General features: G+C 34.6%; 1 protein-coding gene across 1 annotated transcript in view; it reads left to right on the top strand.

Moving 5' to 3' along the window:
- The window catches only part of LOC110025989 (protein ABHD17B-like), a gene marked incomplete in the record, with an annotated part of 60,579 nt that overhangs the window by 5,704 nt on the left and 36,143 nt on the right, over positions 1 to 18,732 (top strand). The window contains 3 exon segments of the mRNA XM_020726716.1: positions 9,690 to 9,727; positions 9,847 to 10,083; positions 10,188 to 10,235. Coding sequence (XP_020582375.1) covers positions 9,690 to 9,727; positions 9,847 to 10,083; positions 10,188 to 10,235 — 323 coding nt within the window.

The following is an 18,732-nucleotide window of genomic DNA, read 5'->3' as shown; positions in this document are numbered from 1 at the left end:
ACTCTTTCCAACCGCAAATCATCCTACCCTCAACCCCTACTGCCTCCAACCCACACTTCTCCCTCCCCTTCTGCTCACACCCACCTCCAGGCCATGCCCCTCTATAGCAACTGCAACCCTCCACCTATTGCAACCACAATCGTATCCTCACTCTCCCTCTTGGTTCCTTAATCACAACCCTACCTGCACCCTTCCAGCTTGCCACCAATCATTCCCGCCATGTCACCACTATTCGCCGGCCGCTCCGCCTCGCCCTAGCTGGAGATTCGTGTTGTGTTGTATTTTCTTTTCTGTTTTTGAGTGTTGATTATAACCTTGTTGTTTGGCATAATAAAATATGTTTTCCCAATAGGATATTGGGTTAACTTTGACACAATTGGTATCGGAGCTAGCATAAACCTAATCCTATCCTAGGGTTTCCTAGCATCTGCCCTATTTAAACCACCCGAACTAAAAATTTTTCTTTCATATTCTTGAACCATGGACAAAATTTGACTTAAACCTATTAACTTCAAATTAATTTTCCTACACCTTCAATTAGTCTCATACACCCTCTTTCATCTCTCAACCTTAAACCTTAGTCATACCACCGAGGAGATACATGCCCGAGCTTACACGAGAAGAGATACAACGAGAGATCTGTCGACTTTAGCGGAGGCTTACAGACATGGAAGAAGAAACATGGGAAAATTGTCCTCAATCGTGACAGGGAAAGTTGAAGGGGGCAAAAGAGACAGGAGTTTCAACCCCTCCCATAGGGAGGATTTCATTGATTGAGAAGAAATGTCACAACGCTTTGGAATCCAGTATCAGAGGAGGCCGAGAGAAGATGCCACATAGGGATGACCCATACTTTAGAATAAAGGTGGATCTACTAGATTTCGATGGAGGCATAGATCCTGACGATTTCATCGAATGATTGCAGTGAATTGAGAGAATCTTCGAGTTTAAAGATGTGTCAGAAAATAAACGAAAAAACTAACGGTCATCAAATTAAAAAAGAGTATCTCTTAACTTGCCAAGGCAGAGGAAGAGAGAACACAATGATAAGATTACGAAGTGGGAGAAGATGAAGGAGGTGATGCAGAGAAAATACTTGTCTCTTGACTACTGTCATGATATTTTTCTTAGACTTCATCATAACTAGCATAGAGACTTGTCAATGGAGGAGTTCACAACGTAGTTTGACCAGTTGCAGATGAAGTGTGAGTTGATCGAGTTAGAGGAACACACCATAGCCCATTATCTGGGGGATCTGATGCCAACTACTAGCATGTTGTGCAGCTATAGCCTTATTTCTCACTGGGAGATGTACAAAATTTAGCCCTGAAGGTGGAGAGACAGTAGAAACAGAGCAGATAACTACCTCCAGCAAGTAAGTACCGACAGTTTGAGACACCAGCTTGAGCATGCCTCGGGGAGTTGAGAAAACTTGTTCGGATAAGGATAGAGCCACCCGGAGTGAGAAGAAGCTCGAGAAGAGTAGAACACCTACTACAGTTCCTGCCCAAAAATGCTTTATATGCTATGGATTTAGGCATATCGCCTCTAGGTGCCCCACTAGCCTAGTCATGTCTTATCGAGCAGGTTGTCGTGGAGGAGGTTAGCGACGAGGAGGCAGTTAAGGAGCAAGTGTGGTGTACCATCTTTTACCAGATGAAGGCGAGATGATCGTGGTTAGACGAGTCCTACAGACTAAGGGCACGAGGGATCCGTAGTGCCTTCGCCACAACATATTCCATGCTCGCTACAATTTGAACGGAAATGTATGCAATTTCTTCATCGATGGACAAAGCAGTAAGAACGTGGTATCTAAGCAGATGGTGGAGAAATTGGGCCTCATGATTTAGAGGTATTCCCTTCCGTATTCATTTATGTGGCTGAAAGAGAATATACTTAGCATTGACCTGTGATGCTTAGTGGAGTTTTCAATATGAAGCTGGCTGCAGGATTAGGTGTGATATATGTGGTACCCATGGATGCGGTATCACTTATTATTGAGGAAACTGTGAAAATTTGACCATAGGATCCAACACGATGGGTTCAGAAAAACCTACTCTTATACCAAGGAAGGGAAACACATCGTCCTTCTCCCTTCTGTGGAGTCCGAGTTCACAGGTGCCCTTGCAAGCAGAGCAACGTCGGTGGGACATGTGTTGGTGACGATAGAGGATGATAGGACTGAGATGCTGATTCCATATATGGGAAAATCGCAACAGGGAGTATTTTTGGACATCACGATCGATACCTTGCCGCTTAGAACACCAGCATTCGGGAAGGTTTTGTTTACTCTCATTTAAGATCAGGTCTAGCCAACCTTGGGCTTTTTTGGGAGGATTCAGCTGTGAGCTTCCAGAAGATTGGACTGATATGGATATTTGCTCGCACATGGGGAAAGACCATGAGGTGCCTCAGGGGACGGTGATGATGGGAGACGAGCAATAAGGCTGACTATATTGAGAGGTTTATGGGTGGTATTTTTTGCTTAGGTTTGCATGTGGTTGTCTTTTTTTATTTTTTTTTCTGAGATAAAATGATGCAATGGGTGATATAATGCGGGTTGAGAAGTGGAGAGAGACATACTAGGTAAGGTAGAGGATTTATGTTGATCATTAGCATGTGGAGACCTGTCCTGTGATTTGCTTATGAGGTGTGAAATCATGGTGTGGGTTTAATGATGCAATTTTGGGAGGTGTGGGCTTAATGATGCAATTTTGGGAAATTAATTTGCGATGGCATAGATGAGACTGACACCGTCAGTGGAGATTTGAAGCAAGATAGCTGTAGATGTGGGGTAGGCATAAGGTGATATGCCATTTCTCATATTGTTTGGCATAGTGGGGTTGCGAGTCCCACACATTTAGTGTAGGAGCAATGAGATGCATCAGTAGTGTGTGCTAGACTTGGAATAGGCTAGAAATGAAATGATTTGTAGGATATATAGTTAGTGGAAATTCAAAAGGACGAAATTAGGGAGGGCAATTGATGGTGAGGAATCCGTGTTTTTTAGAGGAGTTTGATGTGGTGATTTTGGCTTGAAGAGGGAGAGTGAATAATTTCATATGATTTGGCTTGTTATTGGAGGTAAGTCTCACATATTTATTTTGGATGTTGTTGGAGGCATATCATGAAGAGGTTGAGGGGTTGAATTTAGTTAGTGGGGACCTTTGATGGCACACGTAATATTGTAATTTGAGGGAAATAATTATTTACTGTTTTTGAGTTGGTGGCTCTTGTGGAAGATTGTAAAGGTGGTAGGGCCAGTGATAAAATGAAGAGTTGTGGAAAGGGAAATGTTACCTGCTCATAGCCTTTGCTGTGCAGATAAGTAGACGACTAGTATGGCAAAAGTTGGCGGAGGCTAAATAGTGGAAAGACGGTTTTATTAGTTTGTTTGAATTTTAAATTGAAAATAGAAAAATGTTTTCAACAAGTTACATGTTGAGAAACAAAAATTTGGGATTTCTAAGGCCATAATATAGGCACCCTTTGAGTCGGGTTTTATCCCAAAAATATTTAAGTTTTCGCGAGTGATCAAGTTCATGGCCCCGTAAGGTTGAAACCATGGGAAGAGTAAGCAGGCAAAAGTTTTTAATTTAGTGCAATTCAAAAGGTGACTAAATAGTCTTTGGAATGGGGATTTCTGGAATGTTGATTTCATGGAGCTGATAGCCATAGGCATATGATTGATAAGACAGTTTGCTGTTGTCAAAAGATGAGGGGAAGATGGGTATGATATAATAATGTAAGAGATGTTTTCACGATGAGATAGTGACATCATTTGGTAACATCATCTTGTTATCGAGTGTGGAGTGGGATAGTTTGGGCGATATGTGTTGATGGCAATAATTTTTTTGAGGGATAGAATTGGACATTCAAAATATTATTTGACTAATGATTTAAAGTAAAGAAAGGCTTCTCTTAGGTAAAGTGATCAACAACATGACATAATGCTTCTTGCAATCATTCATGATATTATGAGAGTACTGAATATTAGAGTGTGGCAGTTCAAGTGGATGTGAGCTTGTAAGGGGAGTTAAGTGGTAACCTATGAGCTTTACTGCAAGAACATGAATTAGAAATAACTTTGGATACATTTGATTTGGATTGCACTACTTCATAATGAGAGTTTCAGTGATGATGTATTATTAAGGGATGTATGACCAAGATGTTGACGTTATTGATTAATGAAGGCTTTTGTGGTAGAGAAAGTAAAAATAAAACAAACAGTAGTGCTTTTTGGAGGAGAATTGGAGCCACTCATAAACACCATATTTTGTTGCACCTTGCACCAAAATAGACCTTGAGCTAGTATTCTTCACTTTAAAAGAGTGTGGTAAGAATTTAACGGAGATGATGCTAGTGGAGCAAAATTGTGAAAAAACAATGAGATTCTTTTTCATGGAGGGAACGCATATGTCGACGATATTTAAGGTGAATTTAGTGGAAGGTGAGAGGGGAGTAATTGTACCAGTATGAGTGATTAGAAGTCTTGCACCATCATCGGTTTTGATGTTTTCAATAATGAGTTGCTCGTAGTTCATGGATAGATTTTAAAGATTGCCTATGACATGGTGGGAGGCCCAAGAGTCGAGGAGCCATTTTGCTTTTGATTGTGTTGGAGGATATGGATTGGTTTGTCTTTGGGGTGAAGGAAGTTTCATTTTGTAACTAGAGAAGGATGTGGAGATGGTGGTGAATTTTTTGATCAGAATGGCAGCAATTGGGGGTCTGCATTTGTTTGGCTTGGATGAATTGTTTGGCGGATTTATTAAACCAATTAATTTTGGATTTAAAATCTATAAAATCAAACTGGCCAAAATCGAACTAAATTGTTCTGAAATATATTTCTATTTTGGTTTAACTGAAATTTTGAGAGATAATAAAATCATTTTACTAAATCAGAGAACTCTTAAAAAAAGCATAGAAATTAGACTTCAAAGCCACACAAAAAAGACATCAAATAATTATAAGAGCAATTTTTAAATACTTGTGTGATGTCTCAGTAAAGTTGTTTGCAATGTCTGTTTTTGTTGAGATGATGGTGTCGTACATGGTTGCTACAAGGGAAATGCTGTTCCCATTTTTCCATAAGCTTGTGATATGCATTGGACTTATGAGATGGATATGTAATTAACAGGTTGAGAGATGTAATGAACTTAATATGTATATATTTCACTTTTTCTTAATATAAGATTTTCCTTTCCATTTTTTTTAAATTTTGTATCTTCCAAATGTTGATCATGTTAGTTGAAGTAATGAGATTTTTGTTTTGAGTTTTTCTTTTTGAATGTTGAGGACCTATAATAATACTTGGTGGCCGAATAGAGCCACCAAACAAAAAGAGGCATTGCCGAACACTCGGACCTTGCGATGTTGTGGATTGGGGTATGCAGCGTCAAACCCGCCTGTGTAAAGGCTGCCTTTCTAAGATGTCAGTGAAATTGCCAGCTTGTAAGGAAGCTCGATGAGCTCAACAAAAATGGAGGTAGTATGATATGTTTAGTTGGTGTTTGTGAGCAGATGAAAGGTTGAAGAAGAATAAAAAAAATTCAAGATGCAGATACTAACCTTAGGGCTTTGAGTTTGCAGCGTTCCATCTTTGCCTTGAGCTTGCAGACCTATAGGTGGCATCCACTGGCAAGAGGAATGGATGACAAATATGGATGTAGGAAATAGAAAACGTAGATACTAATTGTTTGTTTTATCCATGGAACCTTCGATTTATAGAATTCTGCGTTCGGATTTTTTGCTTTCCAATTACTTGTTCCAATATTTAGTGAACTAACTATTCACCTATTTATCAAAAATCAAGTTTTACTTAATTCAAAATTTTTTATATGAAAATCAAATCATTAATTGTAATACAACTAACCCTTCAAACAAAAAATAACTAAAATATTCTTTAATAAATTGAACCAAATTAACAAAATTAGTTTATTGTTTCGATTTTACCCAACTAATGCACAGCTAGTGATAGCTAACATGTGAGGTTGAATTTTTTTCTTCCTTGTACTTTGAGACGGGCCTTAAAGTTTGAGTTTTTCATATAGCTCCTCAAATTGTGATGGGACTATCTTGTACATATGTAGTTGAATAGAGGTCCTTGTATTCATCATCAAGGTCTCCTTGGATTTTCAGTGTAAGGTCATCTTTATCAATTGGGTTAGCCAAGCATCATCAACAATAATTTTGAAATGATGCTTGTGCTTGTTAATTGCTTCCGTTCCACTTGTGAGTTAATGAATGTCTTCTTTTAGTTGGGTGAGACTCCCTTATAATGGTTTGGCATAGCTGTTGCCAACAATATTCCTTGCCTCGTATGATATCTGAGACAAAGTAAGAAATGGGGTGAAATTTTGAGACAATAAATAATGCACTAAGAATAAGTTAATCTTAATGGATCTATATTGAGTGAGAAAGATTTGGTGTATGGTATATCATTGATATGTAATTTTTCTGAAAGATTGAGTTTTTCATATTAACTAACTATTCACCTATTTATCAAAAATCAAGTTTTACTTAATTCAAAATTTTTTATATGAAAATCAAATCATTAATTGTAATACAACTAACCCTTCAAACAAAAAATAACTAAAATATTCTTTAATAAATCGAACCAAATTAACAAAATTAGTTTAATTTGTTTCGATTTTACCCAACTAATGCACAGCTAGTGATAGCTAACATGTGAGGTTGAATTGAACCAAATTAACAAAATTAGTTTAATGTTTCGATTTTACCCAACTAATGCACAACTAGTGATAGCTAACATGTGAGGTTGAATTTTTTCTTCCTTGTACTTTGAGACGGGCCTTAAAGTTTGAGTTTTTCATATAGCTCCTCAAATTGTGATGGGACTATCTTGTACATGTGTAGTTGAATAGAGGTCCTTGTATTCATCATCAAGGTCTCCTTGGATTTTCAGTGTAAGGTCATCTTTATCAATTGGGTTAGCCAAGCATCATCAACAATAATTTTGAAATGATGCTTGTACTTGTTAATTGCTTCCGTTCCACTTGTGAGTTAATGAATGTCTTCTTTTAGTTGGGTGAGACTCCCTTATAATGGTTTGGCATAGGTTTTGCCAACAATATTCCTTGCCTCATACGATATCTGAGACAAAGTAAGAAATGGGGTGAAATTTTGAGACAATAAATAATGCACTAAGAATAAGTTAATCTTAACATATCTATATTGAGTGAGAAATATTTGGTGTATGGTATATCATTGATATGTAATTTTTCTGAAAGATTGGGATAAATTTTATTGATAAAATACATGAGATCATACCCAGTAAGGGTGTTATGAAACTGACATCGCTGTGATAAGTAATTGGAAAATTTAAAATTCAACAATAAAAAAAGCAATCATCTAAAATTTGAACATTTGCGCAAATATTATGATAATTTAAAAATGTGCCAAGTTTCATTTTGAGCTTTTGATTCGTCTTCTATCCGCTTGTGCAAGTGTTGTAGGTCCAGTGATGTTTAAAACACCTAGTATTTGATTGTGCATTTTAAAATAAAATTTGAAAGTTCGTATTTAATTCGCAATCCGTTGAAGAGTGCAAAAAGGAACTGTGAGAAAAATTTTTCTTGTTTAATTTTATAATGTATGTCTATAAGCCTTTGCAATAAATGTTCATATATTTACCTTCCTAATTTTCAAGCTTCTAAAACTGACATCGCTGGTATGTTTATAATGGACAATTTAAGATTCAACAATAAAGAAAGTTGCAATTTAGGAAAATTGGATGAAAAAAAAAAGAAACAAATTGGACCTCAAATGGAAGCTCTTGTTCGTATTTAATGGCTACCATCAGAGTTAATGTGGACAACTGATCAAATCTGTGCTATTATTAATGCAATAAAGCGATGTCATTTCTAACGTGAACAGACATGACAAATTTTGACATTTTTCACTCATAAATAAAGCAACATTATTTTATTATTTTATTTTGAAAATATAACAAAATTGAGGAATTAAGTGCACATCTAAATTTCTTAAAGACAATGTTCAACCAACAACAATCTGATTTGATGAAAATTAGCATAATTCACCACGATCAAAGAAAATTCGCTCAGTCTAAGGATCAATCAAGTCTAATTATCTAGGTTAGACCAACAAAAAAGCACAACTTCTGCAAGATGCTGGCTTCACTTAGATAAGTGGCTGACTTTATCCAGAATCTGTGACTTTGCCTTGCAAAGTCATCCTCAGAGGATGACTTCAGCTAACTATCAACATACAATGTACCGTGATTTCTGTATGGGAATAACGAATCCTTATTTGTTTACACTTGTAATCTTACTATATGTTTCTTATTCTAATTAGCTTTTTCCGTAGTGTCAAAACTCTTAGTCTGAACTTATAACTAATGGTCACATGAGAGATCTGAGATACTTGGTCACATATGCTTAAATCTATACCCGGGTGATCTAATAAAATGCTAGAGCTTTTCCTTTAGTTTCTTCTTTTAAATATTTTCTTACTTCTCTTGCTCTGTGCCAATGTGTAGATCTCCTAGGTAAGATTTTCGTACTGCTCATGGACAATTTAGGCTCAACATGGACAATGGAAAAATTCGGTTAAATTAAGCTTTTGCTTAAAAGTAAATCCAAAATTACTTTGTTATTATTATTCACTTTGAATGTTAGTTTATTAGTAACCCTAATGTTTAAATCATCTTATGCGTACTTACTAGCATTGTTTGAGGAGCAAATTATAGAAAAGAGCACCAAATTTATTGGAATATGTTGAAGGAGCTCCAAAAAAAAATTGTTTGATAAGGAGCACAAACACCCCCAAAGAAGGCGTTTTATATAAAAGTAGTTTTTTGAAGAAAGGGTATATTTTCATTAAATATACAAAAAATTAAATTTCAATATATAATAGATTTTATCATAAATAAATAAAATATTGATATATATATATATATATTTATATTTATATATATTAACTAATATTATAAATAAATTTGTTGATTAATTTTTACATTAATGAAAATATTAAATTTCTTAATTTTTCTACATTAATTAATATTTAACTAATAATAAATTAATCAAAAAAATAATTAATTAACTAACAATATATTAAATTCATATTCATATAATCTGTCACATTAAAATATTCTTGTAATATCATATTTACAAAAAAATACTATCTTCATATTCATATAATCTATTTCACATTAAAATTTTTTTGTAATATCATGTTTACAAAAAAAATACTATCTTCTATGCCGGGTGGAATGACGCCTTAGCCCAGTATATATCGAGACGACAGTCATAATGGTTGATGTCGCAACTAATGATTTGAAAATTCTTCTTCAATATTATCGTCTTTAGTTGCGTCATTAAAAAATTACTAGATGTTACAACATGCTACGAATACTCAACTGAAGACGATAATGTTGAAGAAGAATTTCTAGATAATATATATAAATTTTTAAGTTATTTGTAATAAAATATATTATATATTAAATAATTAAATTTTTAATATTTAATTACTTTCATGTGAAACGGTCCTTATCAAAATTTTTTTTTTGGAGCTCCTTCCCCATTTCCAATAAATTTGGTGCTCCTTTCTATAATTTCACCTTGTTTGAGTCACTTTGTGCGACCTGTTTGTTCCAACGATATATGGTTTAGTGATCACAATTCTGATCAAATTTTTATAATCCTGTAGGTATGATTATTCTGGCTATGGCCAATCGTCTGGAAAGGTTTGTTGCACTCCATCTTCTTCTATTTCTTTTGATGATTTGTTAGCTAGAATATTAAATGATGGTAATGAGAGAAATTTCAGTAATAATAAGCTGATGTCTTTGTTTATTCTTTGTAGCCAAGTGAGCACAATACGTATGCTGATATTGAGGCTGTTTACAAGTGTCTTACTGAAAACTATGGCGCAAAAGATGAAAGCATTATTATGTATGGGCAATCTGTTGGCAGTGGGCCTACTCTTGATCTGGCGGCACGCCTTCCCTCCTTACGAGCTGTTGTTCTACATAGTCCCATTTTATCTGGTTTAAGAGTTATGTATCCTGTAAAACGAACATACTGGTTTGACATCTACAAGGTTGATGTTTTTATTTTTTATTTTTTTAATCTATATTTATTGGTTTTCTACGTCTGATGATTGATGACTTGGGATATCATTTGTGGTCTGTTTCTGTTTCTCAGAATATTGACAAGATGCCGTTAGTCAATTGTCCTGTGCTCGTAATACATGTAAGTACCTTTTCCTTAATTTTGTTAATATTTTAATCAATTTAAAATTATTTATACTTAATTTATTCCAATTGCATTCATTATATATTTTTGGGTTATCTGCTTACATTTGCGATTTAAATTATTGTAAAAATCTTCCATATGTTTGACTGCGAATGAGGTTTTGATTAGTTTAATATAATAATATGTAAGCTAAATTAAACTTGTTAATATAGCTTATTTAGTAAAGTAAAATGACATGTGATACACCTCCAAAAAATTTTATCAGCTGATATGGATCTCGAGGTATGACACGGATCTCGAGGCAATCTTTTGATTAAAAAATGTTCAAATTTTGATTAAGAACTATTTAGAAGTCCGATTTCAATAAACTTATAGTGAAAGTGATCGGTTCAACGAGACAAACCCAATTATACCAAAATTGATTCAATCCGAGTCAAATCAAGCTCAGATTAAGTCATTAAATTACTTTTGGAAGCTTTCTGGCATATTTAGAAGGTCAAATAGATGTCAAATCTGATGAGCTGATGGTCGAGTCGAACGTTTCGACAAGATGAATCCAACGAGCCTAAGATCATTGAATTCCAACATTGTTAAGACCCTCAAATGTCCATCAAATGTCATTTGATTTAGGGAACTTCTTTGGACCATTTGATTAGAGTGGTTCATATTCATTCATTAATTGCAACCGAGACTTTATAAATAGAGTCCAACCCCTCTCATGAGAGGGAGGAGGGAGAGAACTTGAAGCCTGAAGAAGATTGGAGCTTGTAGAAGGAGCTGAAGTCCATCCTACTCCTGTAGATGTCGACCACCAGTCACCGACCCTGCAGACTATCGTCGGTCGTCGCCTACTCCTTGCGACGAAGCCTTGTGCAAACCAACAACTGACACAACGGAGTCGCGAGGCAAACTGTGAAGTGACGCATCATCCCGAACATCGGGTTGACCCCAAAGACGATGCAACAATACTTTCCGAAGACGGTGTAGCAACACACGTCAAAGATGGTGTAACTACTCATCTCGAAGATAGTATAATGATGCGCTCAGCATAAGCTTTTGCAACTCTCGTGGCCTACGACCGTCACTACAGCTTACCACTGGCTAACTACGGCCTATGTGGTCCACAACTCATGCAACTCCTGACTCTAACACTTATGACCTACAAACGTCATTACCACTCACTAATACGACCCACGAGACCAACTATGACCTACGTGGTCTACAGCTCATGCAACTCCCGACTTAGGCCCCTTGCGACCTACGAACATCATTCCAACTCACTTATATGGCTCTATGGCCTATGTTGTCCACAGCTCTCACAACTCCATACTACGACCTCTATGGCAAATCGACACTCTTGAAGCAACCATTTACGACCCACCTGACCAGCTACTGTAATGGTTATCAACTATGACTTCTACGACAAGCTGATACTTCAACAGCCATCTACAACACCCACGACAGATTACTACCTCCGTGACAATTGACTATGACCCCTTGCAACTTGCTGCTGCTAAGATTTACGACCAAATTATTGATATACAACTTTATAATTTCATATTCCCTAATTCAGGAGAAGAATGAACTTGTGTTTTCATCATTCATAATGAATTATTTCAAATGGGCTGCACCTCGTGGTTTCTTTTCTTTTCAAGGATTTTTCACATAAAAAATTAAGGTGCCTCATCCTGATTATTTCTTTTTAATCATCTGAGTGTGCTGAATTCTCGTGCAACGTTAACATGATAAATAATCATCACTCTACCGCCACAAATCTTTTAGCGCACATCAACATGAAAAAAATATCAGACATGTTAAAATAAATGCACATGTAAAATTGAATGCAGTGCAAACACATCATGCTGCTCTTAAAGTTTATTTTATGTGTTGAAGTGAATATATATTTCTAGATTTTCATAATATTTGCTAGGGCTTGAGCAATTTTGCTTTGAGGAATTAAATATTTGAGATTTTTCTATTCTTGGGATAGTTGCTTTGTTTTTTGCACAGTAATCCATGGCTTTGTTGGCATCATTTCACCATAAATGCTTGATGTTAAAACCGATAACAACTCCCTCTTTTGGTTTCTAAAACCGTTCATGCCCTTCTCTGTTAGAAGACTCATGAATGAACCATTTTGCTTTCTCATTCACACATATCTGAAATGCTCGCTCTTCCTGTTCGAGTGATATGGCTGTGATTAGGGCTACGAGATCACAATATAAAAGGCCTCTAAAACTTTATATTCCTCCATGTAACACATGATGAAGTCGAAGGCTTGCTCCTTCCTCTCGATCACAGCCTTCCCGCGATCTCTGTGTGTGTTAATGTGTTGTAGAAGCCGCAAAAGACTTCATCCCTTCGCTGGAAAGGCAATAACTGGATTGTAGCTTACGAAGACCTCCAAAATCCCTTTCTATTCGAACGATAGAATCGAGCTGCTCCTCCGTCTCTCAAAATTGTGTGACCGCACTTCTTGTTACTCCTCTTCGTTCGTCCTTCATGCATGTGGCCAAAAAAGAAAAGACCTCGTCGTTCCTTTTCACTCCCTTTATTTGTGCGATTCAAGTCCAAAACATGAATGAATGGTCCTTGTTTTTATTGTCTTGCATAACTTCACAACATATATATATATATATATATATATATATATATATAGCAAATTATTTGCTTATTAGAATATATATAGATATATGAGTCGTGCTCACATAACTTTTATGCAAATTAATCAAAGACCCATACGTGTCACGACTCGACCTGATAGCTTAGAATTATCCAAGTGAGGAACATCGATCAAACGATATTAAATTTTCTTTTAAATCATTCAGTAATCCATCATAACTTACAATAATAAAAAGAGTTATTAAAGACCACAATATAAACTAAATGGAAATTTAAATCATCAAGAAGCAATAACATAACTTACGAATCAAAGAATATCTCAAATCAACATGCAACAATATCTCACTATATAGAAGCAACACAGAAGTAATAAAGCAATAATTACAACAACAACTTAACATAATACTTATCAACAATGGCCTTGCTGTAAATTAAATCTCTCTTATCAGACATCAATCTATATTGTTTCTTGAAAGAAACAATTAAAGTAAATAGTAAGTTTTTCACTACTTGGTGAACAATTACAATCTTATCATGCATTAAATTAATATGCAAATGTTATTCATGGATGTTCCAAGGGTATGCATTTTATTGATAAATCAATACTATGAGCCTTTATTTCTAATTTATTCCTTTCCATTTCAATTTCATTATTATTAATCTCTTTACGAAGTCATATTAGGATTACCATCATCTTGAATATATTTTCAAAATTGTACCCGTAAATACTCTCAAAATTTTGCATCTAAAGGTACACATTTACCATTTATATTTTCTTTTTCGTGCATGGGTGCATCGCATCTTTGCTGGTGCAAGCTGGGGTTAATCCTGAATGACTCGAGCTTTTATATTTAATTTTCTTTAAATTACTTTTTTTTAATGACATTGTTCGATTTTTTTTTTTTTCGTTTTTCGTTTCATTTCATTTCAATAATTTTTAAGCTTATAACATGCAGACGACGTTCATACAATTATAAACAATTGTCTTAAGCATTAAGACAAATTTTTATTTAATAAAACATCAATTTTTTACATATAAGAATGTAATTTCTCACTTTGCTTGCTTGTCTCACCGACTCTCTATTTTCATATTTTCTAGGTTCAAAATATTCTTCAACCTTATATTCTATTTTAAATTTATATTTTATTAAATATTAATTCTAAATTAAGTAAATTAAAATTTTAATTTAAATTAAAACATACTTTATCATTTAAAGTGATTCACCTTTAACTTGAATATGTAAATTTTTTACCTCATGTGCTTGGTGATTTCAAATGCACTTACTATTAACATTTAATGAATAAACTTAATTATACACATATATATTTATATAAAATTCATTAATTAAAATTTTATTAAACCCAAGCTTACTTAAAAATTCCTTCGGCTGCCTGCTAACTCTCAAACAAGAGCTCCATTCCTCATGCATGAGTTGCCCCCCTTCTCTTCCTTCTTAACAACTTCGTCTCTTCTTCTACTTCTTCGCACAGAACCCTTGAAGCCCCCCTTTCAAGCGCTTGGTTTGCTTCTCCTCTTGTTGACAAAGCCACACACCTCTTGTTCTTCTTTTGATCGTGACTCAACTTCAAATTGCACGGCGAGCCGATCTCCTCCCCCTTCCTCTATTTGACTTGGGTTCAGAACAACGTGCTTTTGTCGACTCGATAGTGGCGTTGGACGCAAGCTCCTCACTGAAGCTGCGATTCTTTCTCTTTCCATGGCTAGGCTATGGTTTCTTTCGTTGTCCACGCAAGAGTCAAAGCCTTCCACACACGTAAGTGGGGAATTCAACCTTCTCCATCTTCTTTTTCTTTCTTCTTCTTCTTCATTCCCTCACTCGATCTCCCTGCTCTTTCTCTCTCTGTCTCTGTCGATCTATTCAAATGAAACGATAACTTCTTCAACTCCTAAAGACAAAACCTTGGGATACACTTATTCAATTATTATTATTATTAATATTTATTTATTTATTTATAACTTACAATTATTAAAATATGCGTCTTATTGACTGATGGATTAGAAAATTTGATGATCTAAGTATCTCACGACACTAACCGACTTGTCTTATAGATCGATGGGCAAGCTAAACACCCCCTGATTTAGCCCATTAAATGAGGAAAACGTCGAAATGTTGTCAAAATTTTGGATGAATTTGGACTTGCAAATGAATTAAATTTAGACAAATTGGACTTGATCATCTTATAAGACACTTGCAATACTCTATGACGTAGAATGTTGGCCTTTAAAAGAGAAGCATAAAATTAAGTGTTGTCGAGACGAGAATGCTTAGGTGGATGAGTGGCTTTACGAATAGAGATAAAATGCGAAATAAATATATCCGTGATAGTGTTGGTGTAGCTCTTGTGGCAGACAAAATTAGAGAGAGCCACCTTAGATTGTTTGTTCACATTAAATGTCAACCATCTGATGATCATGTTAGGAGAGTAGATGTTTTGATTTGACTTATGTTAAGAAAGACGGGTAGATCTAGAAAGGCTAGTGCTTATTGTATAAAAAATGATCTTTATTTTTTAGAATCGAATTTAAATATGGCATTCAATATGATGCAATGGGGAAAAAGTATTAATGTACCTGACCCCACTTAATGGGATAAAGGCTTTTTGTTGTTGGAATTGATCATATACAAATGAAGATTTTCAAATAATTAAGAATAATTGTCACACTTAACAATCATGGTTGAACCCCTTTTTAAAGTTAATGCTTCAAGTGGCAAAAATGCAAATAATCATTTAATATTTTGAATGCATAAAGCAAATGTTAAATTTAAAAACTTACTACGTGATCTGCAACTCCAATTCACAAGCAGATAGAAGATGGTCTTTTGGGAAAGTAAAAAAATATTATTTTGTGCTCATCATTAGGATAAACTTAAATCATAAATTGTCAAAATTTTTGAGTAATTCTCGCCACCGAATCCACAACTCGATTATGCGAACAGACATAAGGTGTTAAATGTGATTTAATGATACAATATCCACAAAATTTTATAATCAAATGATCTTAAAATTGATTTAAAATTTTTGGTTATTTTAAACCCAATGAATATGCCTCAAAATTAATGTAAATACTTTTAGTTTCACACAAATAATATATCAAACTCTAAGGTATATGTGTCGGCTATTTTTTTTTTGAAAATAAGATTTTAAAATCTAAATATAATATAATATATATAATGTAATTTTAATTTTTATGAAGATGATATATTTTTATATTTTGGAAAATGATGAGACCGGATAGACCTCATATATCTAATAGTTTAAATAGCTGAACACGATATCATAAATGATATATCATCTCGAATGATGAACTTATCAATTATTGGTAGACTTAACTATCTAAACTTAAAAGTTTGTCTCTATTTTGGTCTGCGAAATTTATAGCCGACAAATTTCCCTATATAATACACATATTAGACAGGGTTTAGATTAATCTGGGTTCTTAATTCCCTATAGAGACAAACTCGTACAGTGAATTACATCTCAAATGACGGGGTCATTTGAGAAAACTGTCGATTAAGATCAGAGTTTCGTCTTCAAGAATTCAACGTTTAAGTTTTCACGATTGTTTATAGGAAAAGTTAAGTAGGATAAGTTCAAGTAAGAATAATAATTTCTAGAATCTAGAGGAGTTAAAAGTAGGAGATATCAAAGACATTGAAAATGATTCAATGACATCTCAAACTAACCTATGATTTGACTTTACATTTTTGAAAGAGAAATTATTTGATGTTTTGGTCTTGCAAGTTATTTAGATATTTGAGACTTATATTTGCATGTCATATGCGAATAGCCTGAGAAAATGTGAGGACTTATGTCGTACCAAACGACGAACTCGAAATCCTAAAAAACTTAGGACTTATATCGTACGATATAAAATCGTAGAAAGTCCTAAAAGATAGTGAGGATTTACGTCGTGCTAGACGAACGACTTCGACATCCTATATGTATGTTATTAAAGTCTATCGAAGCTAGGTTGAAGCTCCCTTTTTCACCTTTTGTTGTAGTCCCGACTACTGTTCGGAGATGGATTGTTAATCGACCTTGTCGTTATTTCATTGCGTGAAAAGAGTAAAGAAAAACCATGTCTCGAGCAACCTATCCTAGGGGATTGTATGAACATACTAAAAGGTAGTAATTAAAAGCAAGTGTACAGACAAATGTATATACTACAGTGCAATAAAGAAAGAAAAATAAAGAAAGAGTGCAATAAAGAAAGAAAAAGAAGTTATGTAACAAAGTACGGTAAAAAAAAATACAAAGAATATGCAGAAAGGTACAGTACAATATAAAAGAAAGGAAATGTACAGTAAAGAAAAAACTATGTAGTAGGAAAAGTAAAGAAACTGATAAACTAAAAGTGTACCTGGTTAATTCTAACGAAACTACAAAACAAATTACAGTTGCATAATATAAAGGGATTAGATAAACATTTGTAGATCATAAAAGAAAGGTTAAATGATAAACATCTGAAAATTTAAAGTAGAATTTATGATTTTAATCTGGGGTTAGGCTTAGACTAGACTTCCTTTTTTTTTCTCTCGATCTCCTAGGCCACTGATATATCGAAGTCAACCTATCAATATCAACTAGAGGTCACCAATGAATCACCCCTATAATCGGACAACCCTAGACCCTGTCATTTAATGGATGTGTGAATTAAATAATATCTGGACTTACTAGGGTGTGGTGCACTTATATATGATGTTAGGATAAGTGATGTATAATATCTGAACTTATTAATCAACAATGTATAGTGCGTCGATGTCTAATAGGTGGTATTAATTATGTAGTATCCGAACTTTCAAAAGAAATGTAATATTTATTCTTATAATGTCTGTCGGGTCTACTAAAGAAGTTTCTAGACCTCAACCAAAAGTGAGGTCAACAGTCATGTAGGGTATGATGTGTAATATTTATTGTGTAGTGTCTATTGTGTATCATGGTATTTGTTGTGTAGTATCTAGACTTATCAATTAAAGATATGTAGTGTCTGTTCTTTTCATAAGTGTAGTATATGTAGTATCTGTTCTTTTCACAAGTGTAGTATCTGTAGTATATGTTCTTTTCTAGCTACCAATTCTCAAGTTTTTTTAGGAAGGATTAGGGCTACCGACAACTAAAGAAGTGAAAGAGCATCTCTCTAATTGAATACTGATTTTATGTTTTCAGCTATAAGATGAGCTGATTAGTGGTTTTTTGCATCATTTCCTGTTGCCCCGCATCTCGAACTTATAAGCCACCTCAATATTTCATACGCTTATCCAACAGAATTATATATATATTTCATGTCAAGAAATTGAAAGAATTAGTCATTTAAGCATTTCCGTAACATCCACCTTCCACCTTTAGTTTCAAACTTTAAACTTGTACATATGATCATTGCATGCTCTATCAATTTTCCAAGGAGAAATATGTTTCTATTCTCATATTGCCAAGTTCAAACTCATGAAATTTATATAACCGGGAAGCCAATTCTAACAAGAGGTTAAAATCCAAAACCAACATATAATATACTTCACAAGTAAAAGAGAGCCAAGGGGGTAAAAGTGAATCCAACAGGTGGCCAAAAAAAAAAATCCATTACCAAACAAGACCGAGTCCAGCAAGTGGACAAAGTCGAAGCCATCACCAAGCAAAACCAAGCCACGAAGGGGGCCAAAACCCAGCCAAAAAACGGAACCGAGCCCAGTAAAGGGGCTAAAATTGAGCCATTACTCGAAACACTAAAGCCGCTATCCAAAACAACGAATAATTTTAATGTATATTCAAATGAGAGCAGTAATAGCAAATCCGAGATATTAGAGTAGTTTTCAAAACCAGAAAATGATTTCCAATATGTATTCGAATAAGG

Source organism: Phalaenopsis equestris, unplaced genomic scaffold, assembly GCF_001263595.1.
Source record: "Phalaenopsis equestris unplaced genomic scaffold, ASM126359v1 Scaffold000002, whole genome shotgun sequence".
Classification (NCBI taxonomy): Eukaryota; Viridiplantae; Streptophyta; class Magnoliopsida; order Asparagales; family Orchidaceae; genus Phalaenopsis; species Phalaenopsis equestris.
Note: the sequence above shows the minus strand (reverse complement) of the source record. Positions and strands in the feature narration are given on the sequence as shown.